We start from the raw sequence: 20,310 nt of genomic DNA on the forward strand, positions 1-20,310 counted from the left end.
TTGCCACCTTTCATGGCCAACTGCCACCCCTGTTCCAACTCAGGGCCCCTTAACCACCCCAAAAAACCATGGTTCTAAATGCAATGCAATGGGCAAAACCTGACTGGCAGAGTCAAAATATCATAGAAGATGGGGAATTTTTAAAAATTAATGCTTTCAATTTGTTTTCTGGGGTCGGAGAGATAGTACAGCAGGTCAGGCACATGCCGTGCAGTCAACCCAAGTTCGCTTCCTGGCACCCCATATGGTCCCAAGCCCGGGGAGGCATCAGCCCTGAGTGCAGCAGAGCCAGGAGGAAGAACAACCATGTGTGGCCCAAAGAGCAAAAATGAAAGACATTTTAAAAATGTTTTTCTTTTTAAAAAAGGAAAGACTATTAAAAAAAAAGAAAAGAAGAGGAGAGTGCAGGAGAGGGCAGGGCAGGGCAAGGCAGGGGAGGGGCGGCGGGGAGCATCAATACATTCATTCAAACCAATGAGAAATTGATAAGACACAGATATGAAGGAAAATGAGTGGAAATACCAAAGCCCGATGTAGAGTAACACAAGTGACACGAGTCATCTCCTTTCACCTATAAACTCACCCCCACCCCCACCCCTCTAAGTCTGAGGAACTAAAGACAGTGAGGGTGCAGTGAAGCAGAGAGGCGTCGAGAGCAGGCGGACCCTTTCCGGATACCGCATTAGCAGTGTGTGGAGAGCAACACACATTCACATTCTGAGACAATCATCTTGCTTCTGAGAAATCACTCAAAGACAAGAAGAAGTCATATTCAGGGTGTTTTTGTTGTAGTGTGATAGATAGTCAAAAACAAATTTATAACAACTGCAGATACCTAAACGAAATATAGTTAAGTCCGTGTGGTGAAACACTAATACTTTAGCAGAACCATCAAAATAAGAAGCTTTATTCAGGAGTGACTGTTGTGTCTCAGATGTTCGTAACTACTCCTCTAAAAGCGACTCGATGTGAAGCAGCTGAATCCCTAAATAGTGTGACATTAAATGACAAGCCTAATAAACGTACGAAGAAAACTGCTTAGAGAGCCAATGAAAGTACTGAGAAAGCCAGAATAAAGTTCTGTGAATTAGTTTATTACTTCCTAACCAAAGAAAACGTTGCCTTTAGACTGACGTGGTCCTCCATGCAAGCTATCTGAGAAAGGAGAGATAGGCGGGGCAAGGAGACTGTTTCGGTGAGAAATCAATCGCGTTTGCTGTTCTCAGCAAGATCTTTCATCTGGAGCAAGCTCTGTGATCAAGGGCTTCCGAAATGCCAGGGAGCTGGAAGGGCTCATTTCCCACCCTACCTCCAGGAAATTACACATGCACCCGACAACTGGGAATTACTTGGTAGAATACAACCAAACGGCATCAACGCAAAATGAATAAAGCAAGAAACAGCTGAAAATGTCAAAGTAATCAGATTGCCAGATTGCCAGATTGGTTTGGAGGCCAGACCCAGTGGGCTGGGGGCTATCCCCAGAATAGTGCTCAGGAGCCCCAAGGTGCCGGGATGGACGTGCTGGTGTCCAGGATACAGAGTTCACACTTCACCCCTGTGATTCATCTCCCTGGCCCCGAAATGCTGCTTCTACTTAAAAAAAAATTCAACGGCAGCTTCATTCATAACCATCAAAAGCTGGAAGCAAACATGATGCTCTTCCTGGATGGTAGGAAAGTGAGCTTGAGACATTTCAGGAAAGGAATGAACAAGTGATGAGAAGTGGCCAGAGCCGGGAGACAGCCCTTGAAGAGGCCCAGGCCGAGCCCCCAGCAACCATGTGTTGGCAGGTGGGCTGAGACCCTTGCCTAGACTCAGTGACAGCTGAGGTGTGACTCAGTCACACCCAGTCATGCACAGGGGTTACTCCTGGCTCTGCACTCAGGAATTACTCCCGGAGGTACTTGGGGGACCATATAGGGATGCTGGGAATCGGAACTGGGTCGGCCACATGCAAGGCAAACACTCTCCCCACTGTGCTATCACTCCAACACCCCATCATTTTTCAGAGCACCTGATCAAGGGTGGATGAGAATTCAGCACTGAATGGACACAGGAGTGTGTGCCTAAGAACGCTGCCGGTGACTGGCTGCTGTTTCACTCCAAAGACACTTAGCGAAGGTGCTTGCTTAGAAGCACAGTGAGTTATTATCAACGTCTTTTTGGTCAGATCAGTTAATGATTCAGATCTAATTAATTAACCCGACAATGGTTTACTTTTAAATGTGAACCAGCTAGATCAGATGTGTGCAGACAGACGTGACCGAAACACAAATTTTCTAGGTAATTTCCTTAAATCTTTCCTTCGGCAACTTGGCTTTTCTTTCCTCTTCTGCTTTTGCTCTACACAATGGAGTACTATGCAGCTGTTAGAAAAGATGAAGTCATGAAATTTACATACAAGTGGTACTACATGGAAAGTATCATGCTAAGCGAAATGAGTCAGAAAGAGAGGGATAAACATAAAAAGATTACATTCATCTGGGGAACATAAAGTAACAAAATAGAAGATTAATACCCAAGAATAGCTGAGATTAGTACCAGGAGGTTTACTCCATGGCTTGGAAGCCAGCCACACATGCTAGGGAAAAGGGCAACTCAGAAAGGGAAGGGAGCACCAAATAGATGGTGTTGGAAGGATACTCCCAGGATGGGAGAAGCAGGCCAAAAGTAGACTATAGACCAAACATGATTGCCACTCAGTGCCTCTTTTGTGGACCACAATGCCCAAAAGGAGAGAGAGGACAAAAGGGAATGCCCTGCCACAGAGGCAGGGTGGGTTGGGGGGGATGTGGGGGGTGGGAGGGATACTGGGATCCGTGGTGGTGAAAAATGGGCACTGGTGGAGGGATGGGTATTTATTTGATCATTGTATAATTCAAACCCAAGCACAAAAATTTGTAAGTCTACAACTGTACCTCATGGTGTTTCACCAATAAAAATTAAAAAAAAAACAACCTCAGTGTGTGGCTGGAGAGACAGTAGAGCAGGTAAAGCACTGGTCGTGCACAGGCTGGCCCGGGTTTGAGCCCCGGAACCCCAGGTGGTCCCTTGTCCTGCAAAGGGGATCCCTGAAAGAAAAGAGCCAGGAGTATCTGCTGGACACTGCTGGCTGTGGCCCCCAAACCAAAAATTAAAAAAATTAAGTGTGACTATGTCTCCAAAAGACATGGAAAGATCCAGTGAGTAAGGTTTCTTTGCAGAGAGACAGACTCCCTCTCACCCGTCCTTACAGTTTCCGGGCACTCTACCACAAGGACACTCTTCCTTTCTACACTAGCAGCAATCAGTAAGATGAAGCGTACGACAAGCTGCCTCTAACACAAGGAGCTCCTGAAAACTGATTTCACTGCAGTTTAACAAATGACCATCTACTCACATGCATCACACACAAAGCACCTAATTTTTTCTCCAGAAAGTGCACAAGTCATATACCATTACATGAAAACCTTTATAATAACAATTACTGATTCTAACTCAAAACTAATCACTTTCCACAAGCATAATCTATACCTGGAAACATTATCCTGTTGGAACTGGAGTGATAGCACAACGGGTAGGGCGTTTGCCTTGCATGCAGCTGACCCGGGTTTCATTCCCAGCATCTCAAATGGTCCCCTGAGCACCGCCAGGAGTAATTCCTGAGTGCAGAGTCATGAGGAACCCCTTGCATCGCTGGGTGCGACCCAAAAAGCAAAAACAAAACAAAAGAGACTAAAAACATTATCCTATTGATTACTACAACAACTCATGTATGTCACTTAGCTAAGACTATTTTCTACTTATGGTCAGACTCCTGCCCGCTGGTTGAAGATCCTTTACAATTCTATTTCTGAGATTTACTCAAACACGGCAGCACCCGGGATCCACTATCGTCGAGAGCTACAACGGTGCTATTTCCTTGCTTAGGTTTCTCTCCAGTGCGAGCTGGCCCTAATTTAGTAAAAATGATGAATGGGTTTCAGTGCTGAGAGGAGTTGGTTCAAAGCACGAAAATAGTTCATTGTGTAGGCAAGCTGATTTTAATCATGACTGTCTGGAGCAGAACAGAAAGTGCCAATTTAAACTGAAACGAGCAATACTAATTAGTTTCCATTACCAAAAAATAATAAAGAACTACATCACGGTTTTCCTCTGTCTCCTTAAATGTAGTTATAAAATTGTACTTACAGTTTTTCTTCAAACTTAGCAATACTGGGAGTTGTTAAGACTAAAAACTGAGTTATTTAGTGTTAGATATTCAAAAGTGCTCTGAAAGGCAATTCAAGAGCTAAGTTATATGAGGAAAACGAATCCTGCAGATGGACAGGACAGAATTAATAGAGTTGGGTTTGCGTGGGTTAGGAACAGAAGCTTGTTTCCAGGGCTTTCAGAGACACCACATATAGCCTGCAGGGAACTAACTGCAAGGTCAGGGATTCTCCTGTGTCTCCTTTAGAGTAACAGGAAAGCCTTGGACTAAATAATTTATTGCTGAAATCTTTGTTTTAGAGGTGTATCTGTTTTCTTCCTTGCTTTGGGCCAATTTGATAAGTTTTTCTCCACTTAAAATGGGTCCTTACTGAAAATTCAACCATTAATAATTAACGTAACATTTCTGCAAATTTTCATCCAAATATGACATTCTAAAACATATCACAGTCTGTTATTATAGTGCCTGCCAGCCATGATCAGTAGGAAAGCCTCAAAGAAGTCAGAGCGAGAGAAGGCTGAGGAGCAGTCATCTCTCGAGCTGGGACACAGCTCCAGGTGAGTGTGTGGGTGAGGGACCCCCGGAGGAGAAGAGACCCAGAACAGGCCATTACACAAAGAGGGCCTGAGTTCGAACTGCCCCCCTGCCAGCCCCATCAACACACACTGAAGAGACAGAACTCCTGTAGGATAACATCGGTATGTCCTGTCTCCCTTGACAGAGGGAGCTTGGATTTACTGGGTTGCACCCATTCACAGTGCTCCCAAGGCACTCCCATTCCTGTGTTTATCTGTGACCACCCATCAGAGGCGGCGAGAGAGAGCAACGGGGCTTCATATTTATATACACAGACTCTCACTTGCCACTGCTTCTCAAAGGGATGTCACAGCATGTCAATCCTGCATCGCAACCTTTGGAAGCTATTTACTCTTGAAACATTTTAATCTTTACCATTCACTCTAGAATGGGTAAGTTGAGGTTTCTTAGAGTGAATGCATAAATATTCCCAAATAAACCACAGTAAGTTTCAAATGGGTCCAGTAGTGAATAAATTATCTAGCAGAGTCAGGAAAAGATCTAAACGTGCTTGACTGTTCAATAATTCCTGTTTGTTCACCTGTATACAGGGAGGAGAAATTTCAAATAATTCTTAACAATATACATATGACCTAATTGAAAAAAAACTGTAGCGGCTGGAGCAATAGCACAGCAGGTAGAGGGTTTGCCTTGCACACGGTCAACCCGGGTTCGATTCCCAGCATCCCATATGGTCCTTTGAGCACTGCCAGGGGTAATTCCTGAGTGCAGAGCCAGGAGTAACCCGTGTGCATAGCCAGGTGTGACCCAAAAATAGAAAAACAAACAAACAAACAAACAAAAAAAACAAAAAAAGAAAAAAACTGTAGATAACTAATTTTTAACACTTCATTCATTATTTCTCATCACAGACTTTTGTTTGAAAAGGTGATACTAAGAGGATTCTATGTAATCCACACTAGACAAAATGGCAATTATAACTCCCTTGGTAATTTGTCACCATTAAGTTCTGCTTGCCAATATTTAAAAAGAAGGTCTAAAAAATAAGGTCTCTGATCTAATCTAGGGTAGAACAAAGCATAACAGAAAACTGAGAATGAGAAAAAAATCTACTTCCAAGGGAAAAGAGATTTTGCTTTTTATTTTTAGTCACACACCATAATTAAGCATGCTTAAGAGGGGCGGGGGCCTTGCATGCTCCTGAGAAGACTGAGGGTGGAGAGGAGGGAAAGACCCCCTATGCTTCCTGAGCACCGAGTGCCTGGGCGCTGCCATGAAGGACCCAAACTCACCCCTGCAAACACAGACCAAACATGATTTCAGACAGTCAAAAATAAAATAAAAAGTAGACACCTAACTAGAAAAATGTTTTCAAATCAATTTTATTTAACTGTGGGGAAATGATTATGAATTAGTTATCAGATGGCACAGGATATTTTGAAAATTTAAATTAGGAGTGCTAATGAGTGGGAATTATTTAGGATGCCATCGTGATTATTTGAGTTTTTTTTTTTTTAGATTTAATAAAGTATGACATGTCTGGGATGTGCTTCAAATATTTCAGCAATGTTGGGCCAGAGCGATCCTATAGCGGGAGGGCACTTGCCCTGCACTCACAGACCCAGGCTCAATCCCAGACATCTCCTGTGGGTCCCTTGAGCACTGCCAGGAGAGATTATTGAGTGCAGAGCCAGGAGGAACCCCTGCACATCACTGGGTGTGGCCCAAACCACCCCCCTCAAAAAAAATCTCAGCAATGAAAGAAAAAATAGATGAAGCAAATGTAGGAAAAGGGAAGAAACACTAATCCCGAGTGAGGCATATATTTCATTTTGAAAGTTTCAGTACAAAGTTAACGTGTAATCAGAATATTAGATAAAGCCAAATACAAAATTAAAAAGAACTGGGAGATGGAACTGCAGAGGAAATCCGACTGAGTCAAAGCTAAGGACGAGCAAACCCTCACCTTCCTTTGGGCTCGCGGCGGCAGGAAGAGAATCCCAATCAAGGGTCCACGTGGGGCAAGGGTGCGGAGCAAACATCACTTCAATGCCTTTTCCCTAGAAAAGGAAGTAAGTTCTTTCCGAATCACTAAATTCATAAAATCCCGCAATGTTCTAGAAGTCCACATGTCTATTTCCAAAACTAGGAAGGCACAGACACAGTAATAGGCAGATGGACGTCAAACCCCTGAGTCACATTAGAAACACGGCATGTGGAGCCAGAGAGTGTCCAGAGGCCCAGGTCCTTGCCTGGAATGCGGCCAAATCGAGTGTGATCCCAGCACCACCCAGCAATTCCCTGACCACTGAGCACAGAGACAGGAGGAAGCCTGAAGCACTGCTGGACATGGCCCCAAACCGAAAGACGAAACACCCAAATGTGATAGGTGGCATCTTTTGACAGAAGTTACTTGATTATTTTTCATACTGAAATAGTCCAAAGTAATGCTATTCTTATCTGAAATTGCATAGAAAGGAAAAAAGCTCCCTAGAATTACACTGAGCATCAAAGAGGAAAGTCTCTTGAGGATAAACATTTTATCACAAACAATCCACTGTAGCACTGTAGCACTGTCTTCCTGTTGTTCATCGATTTGCTCGAGCGTGCACCAGTAACGTCTCCATTGTGAGACTTGTTACTGTTTTTGGCATATCGAATATGCCACGGGGAGGAGCTTGCCAGGCTCTGCCGTGTGGGCGGGATACTCTGGGTAGCTTGCCAGGCTCTCCAAGAGGGACGGAGGAATCAAATCTGGGTCGGCCACGTGCTAGGCAAACGCCCTAAATCCACATGAAGATAAATCCCTACTTACTCTGCACACACCCTTCGAGCTCTGTCTTTCGGGGATGTTGGGGGTGGGGGGGTGCTGAGAGCTACTGCTGATGCTCAGCATCTCCTACTCCGGCTGTTTTCGGGGGTCACTCAATGGACCATGCAGTGCCAGGTACCAAACTGGATTCAGTCACATGCAAAGCAAGTGCATTCCCCAGACACCCCTCGAGCCCTCACGGTCCATCTCTGCATAGGAAAAGGAGCTCGGCCTACGAGGTTCTACTCAAAAAGTCTCAACCCGAATGATCATTCACACCAATTTTTTGGGAGGAGGGTGGTGCTGGTGGCGGGTCCTCCAGGGATACATCCCAAAGTGCCCAGAGTCAAGCTCAGTAGCTTTCTAGCCAGCCCTTCTGCTTAGAACACTTCTTCCAAATCTTTAATTGATTCAGGTTTAATGAATTTATTCATCCATGTCTTGACCTCAGAAAAGGAATGTATATTCTGATTACCGTACAGAAAAATCACCCCAACTGCTGCCACCTCCCACCCACCTGCTCACATTATTACTGACATAGAACTTATTCCCTGATACATTACCTACTCATGTTCCCTCTTTATTTTCCCTCCACCAGAATTTAAGATCCCTAAAGGAAACCTAAATGTACTTTTTATATAACCAACATTCAGAAAATTCCTGATGATCAATAGGCACATGCACTTATTGATATTTTACTAACTGAATAAATTTAAAGCCACTAGAGCTAAGGAAAATTTTGGAGGCAAGATTGTATGGAAAGAAACAAAAGGCAGGGAAAAAAAAGTGAGACGTATTTCTCTAAGAAACTCTCCTATTTTATAACTCCACTAAGGACCAATTTCTTCATGTAATTGACACAACCTGACAAGAAATGAGACATATGGCTCACATAATATATTAATTTGATAAAAACAGTCTTTTAAAATGTTAATGGAAAAATTCACTAGTAAGTAACGAAAACAATGCCCTGCTGAACATTTATTTCATCTTTTACTATTATCAAGCTAGAATTAAATTAAAATGGAAAGTTTACCCTTTTTAAGATCTGAACTTTACATCTTTAAAAAACTGAGTGGGGGGGACCTGGAGCGATAGAACAGTGGGTAGGGCATTTGCCTTGCACACGGCTGACCCAGGTTCGATTGCCAGCATCCCATATGGTCCCCTGAGCACTGCCAGGAGTAATTCCTGAGTGCAGAGCCAGGAGTAACCCCTGTGCATTGCCATGTGTGACCCAAAAAAGAAAAAAAAGAAAAACAACTGGGTGAGGGGGCTGGAGCTATAGTACAGCCGGTAGGGTGTTTGCCTTGCACACGGCCAACCACCCAGGTTTGATTCCCAGCATCCCATATGGTCCCCGGAGCACTGCCAAGAATAATCCCTGTGCATCACTGGGTGTGACGCCCTCCCCCACCCCCACCGAAAGGGCCGCATCTACTCATTATAATAAGCTTCAAAACTTTAAAAAAAATAAATTAAAAAAAATGAAAAACTGGGTAAAATGTCCCAGTCATCTTTTGTCCAACCTAAGAGTTACACTAAGATGTCACAGAAAAACCTAAATGTCTGTTATTCTAAAGTTCTGAGCTGTGAAGTGACTTACTGAAGACCAGTGCTAGTGAGCTAAATGCTGGGAATCCAGGCCATCAGATGCTGTCCCCTGGGAGCTCCCCAGTCCCAGCCGCTGAGAAATCCCTGTGTCCTCTTGAAGGACTCGGTTTCAGGGTTAAGACTGCTTTGCCAAGTACCACGTGGGCAAGGTGCTCCTGAGCACTGTATGGTATTGCTCCAATAACAAAAAAAAAAACACAACAACAAAAGTTGACAAATGCCTACAAGCTCAGTAGATTGCAATGTCCCATGAAAAATCTGAACCCAAATTGTGCATATTCACATACCCTTAACTTTGTCATCGTTGGTCTCGGCCCGCCTATAAACGGAGGCTCACTTTGCTCCTCTGGTTCCTCTGCACCCAGGGTCTCCACAAACTCGGGGTGCTGCTCCTGTGCAGAGGACAGCGACTCCGGCAAGTGGAGGAAATGGATCCCGCACTGAGAAGCTGCTGTTTTCACGCGTGGCACCTCCTGAACCCGCTGGTACCATGCAGTCAGCAGTGGGAATTCCACCAGCTTCTCAGAAAGCTTCTTACAGATGGTGACCTAGGCGGGAGCAACACACATTAGGGATAACAGGACACATGACTATATAGTTTTTGCTTGCCGACAAATAGCAACAGTGAGATGACTTCACACTCTGTATAACTCGTGTATTTTAAGTGGAGGTTCAAACAGTAAGCCTGGCCCCCCGGCCCTGAAGAACAAGCACTACCTGCACCTGCTAAACTGGCTTGGACAAAGGATGGTAACACTATCATTCTCTGCAGTATCTGCTTTGCAGAGACATAAATTTGTCATAACATTTTTTGGAAAGAACAAGCTGAAACACACAAATCTCTTCGTTCCTTCTTGCCTCTGGCTTCTGAGCAGATAGCAGAGCTTGAAGACCTATTATAATTTATGCTTTCGGGGGAAGCACTCAAAAAAACTATCAGTGTTCATTCAGGATGCCAAACGATCTGATGCTTTTGAGTTCTCATCGTATCTGTCCTGAAAACCATGTCCTGATTCTTAGAAAACAGGACGGGGTCAGGACAGAGGGAAAGCTCAATAGCCAAGCGCAGGCTTGCGGGCTTGCAGTTCTCAGAGCACCCCGAGCACAAAGCTGGGAGTAGCCCCAAGCGCCACCAGGTGTGGACTCAAAATCAAAGAAAGAAGAAACAGATGTTCTAACCTTTCTACCCATCAAAAGTTTCTCCAGCGAAGGGACAGGGGTGTAGATCTGAGCACTGCTCCAACCTTCCCTGCACTCTGGAATGCAATCAAGTCTCTCCCTTTTGGGAAAAGCTTGGCGGGACGGTATTGGGGGTTCTGGGGTGCTCATGGGGCAGCGGACCTATCTTCAGCATCAACCTTGGGTAGCTGGCCCCAGAATGCAGCTCCCGAGCCTGTAGACCACCGTGAAGAGTGCCTCTGTAACTGTTCAATCTGCTCCTGGCTCAGCTGTGTACAGCATGGCTGACAGTTCTGGATCAATTCTCCTTTCCCAGAATTTCATGTAAGTGGAATCACAAACATGATTTGTGATTTGCTACACTCAAAATGGTATTTTTTTATCATTATGCAGCGCTTAAATTAAGATTTTTACTCTTCAAACTAGAAAGAGCTAAACTATTGCTCCTGATATAGATGCAGTTTTGCTTCTCATGATCAGACGACTTCTCCTGGCATTCCCACCAAACCTCAGTTTTGTTTTGTTTTTTAACCTCAGTTTTTTTTAAAAGACTGTTCTTGCTTATCAAGACACTGAATGCTGTTTCCATGGGAACACTTATAATGTTACAACCATTTTATGACATGATTATGAACAGATAAGTAAAAAGGTCAAACCACAGATAATCTCTACAAAAATATCTAGCAATAATTATAGCCTAAGGAGCTCGAAAAAAACAGAAAAATTAACACACATGAACAATTTATTTTAACTGGACTTTCAAGGTTAAGTAAGCACAAGAAATTGTTTATATGGACAGGCTTTATATCTAACTTCTTATATGCGGAAATATTCAAAATACTACCATACAAATACACTCTTTGAATCAATAAGCAAGAAAATGTCATCAAAGAACATCCCCCAGTGAGCATTTTTCAAACTACTGTATATGATCAAAGGCTATAAAATTAATGTTTTTTAATGAAAAAAAAACCTACTAAAATATTAAGCATGTACATAACCTGCTATAGAAAACAAAATATTTCACAATGTCTTTTCAGCAATTCTGATTGTTTGGGGGGAAATTCTAAACAATAATGGTACATCTCTTGTTGAAATAATGAATGTAATCAATGTAGAGAAGAGTTAAGTAGAAATCATCTGCCTCACAGACATTTGGAGGGGTGGGGGGGTATACTGGGGTTCTTGGTGGTGAAAAATGAGTACTGGTGAAGGGAAAGGTGTTTGATCATTGTATGACCAAGACTTAAACCTGAAAGCTTAGTAACTTTTCCCACAAGTGATTCAAAAAATAAATATAAAAAGAAAAAAATAAATAAAAAAATTAAGGTGGAGTTCATGCCCAATTCAATCAGCTAATCAGTGGCTGAATAAATAGCAGTACTCCTACAAAAAAAATATTAAGCATGTAGAGAAAGATGGTTTACTTTTTAAGTACTTATAAACATACTATAAAGATATTTACGTGAACCCTGGGATGCTCACCATCCCTGAGTCTCTTCCTGTTTGTCCCCAACACTGTGCCTGGTCTTCTTCCTCCCCCAGGTCAGTCATTATTCGAACTCAGGACTTGGCTTTGCCCACATACGCGCTCCAGGCGTCCTCTAGGACCCTGGGACGCTCACCATCCCTGAGCCTCCTCCTGATCCTGCAGCCGCAGGTAATTTACTCATACCTAGAAATCTCATGTAACATCTCAGTCTCCATACCTTCACACCAACATAAAAATATTTACTTGTACGTTGATGACTTATAAAATGCATGATTTATTGTGAGCGTTAAAAAGTCTGAAAATCATCTAAATGACATTCTGAGATGTCAAAAGTTTCACCAAATTTTCACCCAAAAATTTTAATTGCCCAGGAATAGATTATATACTACGCAAATAAAGGTTAAACCAAAGTAAATAATTAAGAAATGTTCTCATTTTCTCCGTTTCTCAAGTCCTCTTAGTAGCAATCTTTTATTATTTATTACATGCACATAGCATCTTTTCTTCCTTTGGAAACTAAGTTGTGACTAGGTAACTATATAATTCATATTTAATGAGTCAATAGATGTGTCACTTTGATCCAATTTTCTTTAAATTAGACATGAACATAGTAAACTAAAGAAATCATGAAGAAGACCAACAGTATTTCATGACAGGTATCAGTGACCCCTCTGTGAACTGAGTTAATAAAGAAGAGAGTCAGGAACAAGAACATTGTTAATCATTTGTCTAGAAAAGAGAATCAATGTTTCTCCCCACCCCACTCCAGAGATAACAGAATATGAATACATGTGACATTTAACATCAATGCGGGGTGGGGAGGAAAACACAGTCCCAGGTGCCATCTGCCTCTCCCTGAACCCAAAGCTGGTTAGGCAGAAAATCATGAGCAGTGGCCCCCTCCCCAAAATCCAGAATATCTAGGGAGCTGGGCTGAGAGCGTAAGTGGTAGAACTAGAGCAAACGCCCGGCAGGTAGGAGTGTGATCCCTGGAGCCCAGAGGATCCCAGGTGCCCAGAGCACTGTCAGGCACCCCCCCCCCCCCCGCCCCCATCTCTCACACGCGGGGAATGCCCATCAGGTGCAGCTAGGATGGGGTGGGGGGTACTCTACGAAAGTAGAAACAAATCATTAGTGTATCTAAACCATTGTTACATCTTTCTTTTTCACCCCATTTCACTGTCAAGTTATTCTGACTATTAATGTTTTGTTTTAGCATTTTAACCCTGGGCCCTCTAATATGAGAAGGGAATCATATTTGAAACAATTTGAAACTAAATGATCATAAGAGTTGCTAACACTGTCCTAAATTGAGCGAGGCTTCCTCCTTGTTGGCCTTTCTCCAGCTCTCTATGTGGGGACGCTGTCCCCGTGCCTCACAGGTGGGCACTTGTCCCTCGCACAGTTGGGGGCTCGGTGCTCCCAACCACTGCCTGCAGATAAGAGGAGGGGCGGGGCTCGGGAAGGGCTGGCCTTACCAGGAAGAGGTGGACACAAGGCAGGAGCACGATGTCGGCCAGCGTGAAGTACAGGCCCTCGGCGAACACGTGCTCCAGCGGGGGCAGCTCCGAGGCCCGGGCCTTGCGGACGTGGGGCGGCTCCCTCCTGGCAGCGGCCGGCTCCTCCTGCACCCCCAGCTTGGAGAAGGCCACCTGCAGCTCCAGGTTGGGGGCCGCGCCGGGGTGCTGGGGCTGGGCGGGACAGGGGCCCTCGGCCTGCTGCTGCTTCAGCTTCTGCCGCCGCAGCTTGTCGTCGTTGTGCACCCGCACTGGCTCCCTCAGCTTCCGCTCCAGCTGCTGCAGCTCGGTGGGGATGCTCAGGGGCTGTGGGGACCCCTGCAGGAAACTCTCAATGGCCAGGGGGACGGTGAGCTCACAGAGTCGCGTCCACTGGCTGACCTGCAACACAAAACCCGCCCTGAAAGGGGTTCTGGGTGGGTGGGGGGGGTGGGGAAAGACAGCGGCTTCCCTGGGGTCTGCAGGCCAGCCGTCCCTGGGAAGGAGCGGGCAGGCCACCGCAGCCACTTCGGGACACGGGCAGTGGTTATCTAAAAATGCAGGCTCTGTTCCTGACCCGGGTCCCAAGGGGCTTTCCTCCTTCCCGGAACTTTCTAGGGCAGCACCCAACCCCTAGGACAGCAGCTTTCCAAAGGCTATTAACAGCCTTTAACAACTCTCAAAGTAACTAAGACAAAAAGCCATCCTCCAGAACATATTTCCAAAGCTCACAGATTTTATCTTCAATGTTACATTCAACACTACACTGAAATGCTGGCTGAGACAAAAGGCTAGTTTGATGTCTCCACACAGCTCAAATAAAAGTCCCTGGGAAGGTGACCAGGAAGGTGACCGCTCCTCACAGCTTTATGAAACAGAAAGAGACCCCTACCTGGGGCTGGAGCGATAGCACAGCTGGTAGGGCATTTGTCTTGCATGCGGCCGACCAGGGTTTGATTCCCAGCATCCCATATGGTCCCCTGAGCACCACGAGGAGTAATTCCTGAGTGCAAAGCCAGGAGTAACCCCTGTGCATCACAGAATTAAGGAAGGAAGGAAGGAAGGAAGGAAGGAAGGAAGGAAGGAAGGAAGGAGCCCCAGACTCACTTCAGCACATGCTTTCAGGCAGGTCTTCTTGAAGCCCAGAAGCTCCAGGATCTCCTTCCTTGAGGGGTCCATGTCGTAGGACGTTTGGATTATGTGTCTTAGCACAACAGCAAGTCCAGCTCTACAGAAATTGTCAGGTTTTTCCACCACTGCAGGCAAACGGCAGTTCTGGACTATGGGGGGCAGCTCGTGCCGTGAGATGACATGGGTTTGAACACCCTGGGCCAGGGGACTTTTGGGCCGTGAAAGGTCCTCACTGTCTTCGGTGAGAACCAAGTAAACCTTAAAGACTTTGCAGTCACAGTAGGCCAAGAGGAACAAGCTCACGGCTGTGTGCAGTGGGAAGACGCAGCCCTCGGACTGGTGGGAGAAGCTGAGGTAGAGGCACTCTGCGGGAGGATGCTTCCTGATGCCTTTCATCTTCTCCTTGCATGGGGGCATCTGAGAAGCAGGGAAGAAACACACTGAGACATGGGGCTCTGATACGTTAACTTAGAAGCTGAGAGAAGGGAGTCTTTCTAAAACTTATGCTAGTATTTGTAAGAGATTAGACTCTACAAAATGTGTTCCTGGTCTCCATAGAATTTCCCCCCCAAAAGTCCTTCTGGGTCAGGGAGCAGTAGTGGGATTAGGTTGCTGCTATGGCTCCCAGCACCCCAGAGGGGGTGTAGATGCGGAGGCCTCATGCGGCATGAGGCCATCCCTGGAGACTCCCTGAGTGCTGTGATGGCCCCAGCACAGAAACAACGGCCACCAGTTGGCTGAGAATCACTGGGAGTGACCGCCAGGGTCCCAAGCCCTGGAAAAGAAAAATTCCAGGGAGGCAGTTGAAGGCAGAGCACACACTGCGTGAGCACACACCTGCAACCTGCCACACCAGGAGCCACAGACCACGGATCTCCAAAAGTGGCCAATAGAGAAAACCAGAAAAGACAAGTATTTCTGCCTGATTGGTTAATGACTGCCAGGGAGCCCCTAAAAGGAGCATTCAGTCATCTGCACAACGGAGAGACAAGAACACGAGATGCCCAGGATGGAAACTTGCTAGCCGAGAACACTGAGAGCCTGTGAAAGTGTGACGACCCCCAGTACCTGTGTCCGCTGCCTCCTGCCTGCCCTGCATGACCTCATTCCTGCCAGACCAAAGGGGTTCCCCACCATGGACTGAATCGCCCCCCAACTGAAGAGACTGAGGCTTAAGCTACCTTACACATGCAAAATATCAAGCTTCTTCTCCCTAGCCCCTAAACCCGACTTTCCTGCATCCTCTGCCCAGCTAACAGCACTTCAGAGGCCCAGGAGGAGAACCCCCCCCCCCCCCGGTCTCCCCCCATATTCCACCACCAATGCCCCCAGCGCCTGCTTGGGTTCCATTGCAGTGTCTCCAAGCACCTGGCCGTGCACAGCATCGCCATGGTTACCTCTGTGAATCAAGAACCAGTCCTGCCAGCTACAGAAGCGTCCTCCCAAGCCTGCTGCCCTCCCCGCTCCATTCTGGTCTGTTCTCAACACAACAGCGAGGATGGTTCTGTCAAAAATGAAGCTCTCATCACTCACGAGTCTGCTTGAACCTTCCACCCCTCAGAGAAAAGGCCAAGTTCCTCCAGCAGCCAACACAGCTCTAGAACGGACTCCTCCACGAGGTTCCTAACCCAGCCAACAGATTCCTCTTCCCTGAATGTCTGCTCATATTCCCGCCCTGGGCCTTGATGTGTCCTGCCCAGAACCCCTTCAACATTTTCAGACATTTCCTCAAATATCCATCTTCCAAGGCTACTGGATTCAAGTTTCAAACTCTAAGCCCCACCCCCCTTGGAAAGGTGTGCTTTGTTCATGTTCCACCTAAGGGCCTGTTACAGGTATGTACATTTTTTTTTAAATTTTTATTTTTATTTTATTTTATTTTTTTTCCCTTTATTTTATTTTAAAGTTGTAGATTTACAATTTTTTGTGATTTGGTTTCAATTATACAATGATCAGATACCCATCCCTCCACCAGTGCCCATTTTCCACCACCATGGATAATATCCCTCCCACCCCCATCCCCCCATCCCCCCTGTCTCTGTGGCAGGGCAATCCCCTGTGTTCTCTCTCTCCTTTTGGGTGTTGTGGTCTGCAAAAGAGGCATTGAGTGGCAAACATGTTCAGTCCATAGTCTACTTTCGACATGCATCTCCCCTCCTGGGAGGATCCTCCAAACATCCTTTATTTGGTGCTCCCTTCTCTATCTGAACTGCCCTTTCCTCTAGGATACCCGGCTGGCCTCTAAGTTATGGAGTAATCCTCCTGGTGCTGATCTCAGCTATTCTTGGGTATTAATCTCATACTTTGTTACTTTATATCCCCCAGATGAATGCAATCTTTCTATGTCTATCCCTCTCTTTCTGACTCATTTCGCTTAGCATGATACTTTCCATATTGTACCACTTGTATGTAAAGTTCATGACTTCATCTTTTCTAAGAGCTACATAGTACTCCATTGTGTAGATGTACCAAAGTTTCTTTAACCAGTCGTCTGTTCTTGGGCATTCAGGTTTCTTCCAGTTTCTGGCTATTGTAAAGAGTGCTGCAATGAACAAACAAGTGCAGATGTCACTTCGACTATACATTTTTGTCTCTCTGGGATATATTCCCAGGAGTGGTATTGCTGGGTCAAATGGGATCTCAATTTCTAATTTTTTGAGAATCGTCCATCCTGTTTTCCAGAAGGGCTGAACCAGTGGACATTCCCACCAACAGTGAAGGAGTGTCCCTTTCTCGCCACATCCACGCCAGCATCGGTTGCTTTTGTTCTTTTGAATGTGGGCCAGTCTCTGAGGTGTGAGATGGTATCTCATTGTGGTTTTGATCTGCATCTCCCTGATGATTAATGATGTAGAGCATTTTCTCATGTGCTTTTTTGCCATTCGGATTTCTTCTTTGAGAAAGTTTCTGTTCATTTCATTGCCCCATTTTTGGATGGGGTTGGATGTTTTCTTCTTGTGGAGTTTAACCAGTATTTTGTATATCCTGGATATCAACCCCTTGTCAGATGTGTATTCGGTGAATATCCTTTCCCATTCTGTAGACTGTCTTTGTATTTTGGTCAGTGTTTCTTTGGAGGTGCAGAAGCTTCTTAGTTTAAGATAGTCCCATTTATCTATCTCTGTTTTCACTTGCTCGGCCAGTGGCGTGGCATCTTTGAAGATACCATTAGCTTCAATGTCATGGAGGGTTTTGCCAACTTTATCTTCAATGTACCTTATGGTTTCTGGTCTGATGTTGAGGTCTTTAATCCATTTTGATCTTACTTTTGTACATGGTGTTAGGCAGAGTTCTGAGCCTATTTTTTTGCATGTAGCCGTCCAGTGATGCCAACACAATTTATTAAAGAGGCTTTCCTTACTCCACTTCACATTACTTGCACCTTTATCAAAGATTAGATGAGCATATGATTGAGGAGAGATGTCAGTGTATTCAACCCTGTTCCATTGGTCTGCAGTTCTGCCTTTGTTCCAGTACCATGCTGTTTTAATTATTACTGCTTTGTAGTACAGTTTGAAGTTCAGGAGGTTGATTCCTCCCATTTTCTTTTTCCCAAGAATTGCTTTAGCTATTCGTGGGGGCTTTTTGTTCCATATAAATTTCAAGAGTGTTTGCTCCATTTCTTTGAAGAATGTCATGGGTATCCTTATAGGGATTGCATTGAATTTATACAATGCTTTCGGTAGTATTGCCATTTTGACAATGTTAAGCCTCCCGACCCATGAGCAGGGGATATCTTTCCATTTCCTCATGTCCTCTTTTATTTCCTGAAGTAGCGTTTTGTAGTTTTCTTTGTACAGGTCCTTTACTTCCTTAGTTAAGCTGATTCCTAGGTACTTGATTTTCTGGGGCACAATTGTGAATGGGATTGTTTTTTTCATGTTGCTTTCTTCTCTCTCACTGTTTGCGTATAGGAAAGCCATGGACTTTTGGGTATTGATTTTATAACCTGCAACTTTACTATACGAGTCTATTGTTTCTAGGAGTTTTTTGGTGGAAGTTATTGGGTTCTCTAAGTAGAGTATCATATCATCTGCGAATAGTGAGAGCTTGATTTCTTCCTTTCCTACCTGAATGCCCTTAATATCTTTTTCAACAGGTATGTACATATTATCACGAAGCTCTTATTGAATAGATTTATCAGAAACACACAGGCTTTGCTTATTTTACAGATGCAACAATACACAATTATTGGGGGGTGGTGGTGGGCATTTTCAAATCACATTCCTTAACACATGTGTCTGTTATTAAAAATTTAAATTGATATAAAAATTTTTCTAGGGGGAATTTCATTTCATTTTATTTTTTATTAAAAAAATTTTTAATAGTGAGACATCATGAGGTACAGTTGCAGACTTACAAATTTTTGTGCTTGGGTTTCAATTATGCAATGATCAAATACCCATCCCTCCACCAGTGCCCATTTCCCACCACCACAGATCCCAGTATCCCTCCCACCCCCATCCCCCCTAGGGGGAATTTTAATCCATAAATCATAGCACCAAACTTGACGCTAGATGGCACACTTGAAGAGGCATTCACCATGGAAGCAGTAACAGGGTGCTAGGGTACTTATGGTTGAAGAGTAAAAAACCATTGAAAACTACACATGCAACCCAGGCGCATATTTGAACTACCAGTGTGCCCAGAATTTTATAAAATCTTCAATGTTCCAAAATTCCTTTGATATTCTAAATTCTTTTACTATTCTAACAATTTTAAATCAAAGGTCACTTTTTAATGCTTCTTGCTCACTTTTTAGTGAACTTCTATTTTTCTGTCTTTTGGCTATACCTGGGAGTGCGCAGGGCCTATACCTGGTTGCGTGCCCAGGGGATGTATGCAACACCGGGGACTAAACCTAACTAACCCTCCTTGCACAAACATGTGCTTCAGTTAACTGTGCTCTCTGAGGTCCCTCAGTATTTTATTGATTTGCCTTTTGGCTAGGCCCAGGGGGCCACTGGGGTGCTGAGAATGTGAACCTGGGTCCACTGGTAATGAGGCGAGCTTCAGGCCCACTTTTCAGTATGTTAAAGGAGCGAATCATTCATTACCATAACACAGGGGATATAAGTACTATTATCTTTTAAAATCATTTAATAATACAATCGCTTTTCCATATTTTTAAATAAAGATAACAGACTGTACCATGTTTTTTGTTTAATATTCTCTAGAAACTATTCCATATAGCTTATAAACAATAAGTTAAATTTTATTATTGAAGCACATGGTTCACAATAGTATTAAGACTTCTGCTTCAATCACCAGTACCACCACCAAAGCACCAAAACTCTCTACACTGTGCCCAGATCACTTTGAGCCCACTCCCACAGCTCTGTTCTAAAAGCCCAATGGTTTATTTCTATTTATTTTTTGGTTTTTTTGTCACACTGGGCATTGCTCAGGGATGGCTCCTGGCTCTGCACTCAGGGATCACTTCTGGTGGTACTCGGGGACCAGATGGGATGCCGGGGATGGAACCTAGGTCCGCTGCATGCAGGGTGGGCTATTCAGGTAAAGAACTGTACTATTTTCCCATCAGAGCCCAAGGGTTACAAAACTTCTCTTGCTCTATGAAACTGCTGGTTAATTTCCCAACCTTCTTAGTCACCTTCTGACAGTGAATGGTACAAAGAAGATGCCCGAGTGCTCAAGGAAAGACATGAAAGGAAAAAGGTGTCCTCATTTGTCTGGCATTTAGAAATTAGCAACTATGTCTAGGCTTACTAACAAGGTTTTTACAAAAATCAAACTGAAATAATATCTTGCTGTTTTGGATGAGAAACAAAGAAATAGGAAAGGAAAATAACATACACATAGATCTGCCACTATCCGGGTACCTCAGGAACTT

The 20,310-nt window shown here is 44.5% G+C and overlaps 1 protein-coding gene across 2 annotated transcripts in view; it reads right to left on the reverse strand.

The window, feature by feature from the left end:
* LOC130023331 (glutathione S-transferase C-terminal domain-containing protein-like) overlaps window positions 1-20,310 on the reverse strand; it is a 97,293-nt gene that overhangs the window by 11,695 nt on the left and 65,288 nt on the right. For both annotated transcript variants that reach the window (XM_056113814.1, XM_056113813.1), the window contains exons 2-4: window positions 14,433-14,873; window positions 13,308-13,727; window positions 9,446-9,706 (exon numbers count right to left, since the gene is read on the reverse strand). In XM_056113814.1, the coding sequence (XP_055969789.1) occupies window positions 9,446-9,706; window positions 13,308-13,727; window positions 14,433-14,873 (1,122 nt within the window). The remainder of the gene's footprint in view (window positions 1-9,445; window positions 9,707-13,307; window positions 13,728-14,432; window positions 14,874-20,310) is intronic.

The sequence above is a fragment of the Sorex fumeus genome, unplaced genomic scaffold (assembly GCF_029834395.1).
Source record: "Sorex fumeus unplaced genomic scaffold, SorFum_2.1 ptg000024l, whole genome shotgun sequence".
In the NCBI taxonomy this organism is placed as follows: domain Eukaryota; kingdom Metazoa; phylum Chordata; class Mammalia; order Eulipotyphla; family Soricidae; genus Sorex; species Sorex fumeus.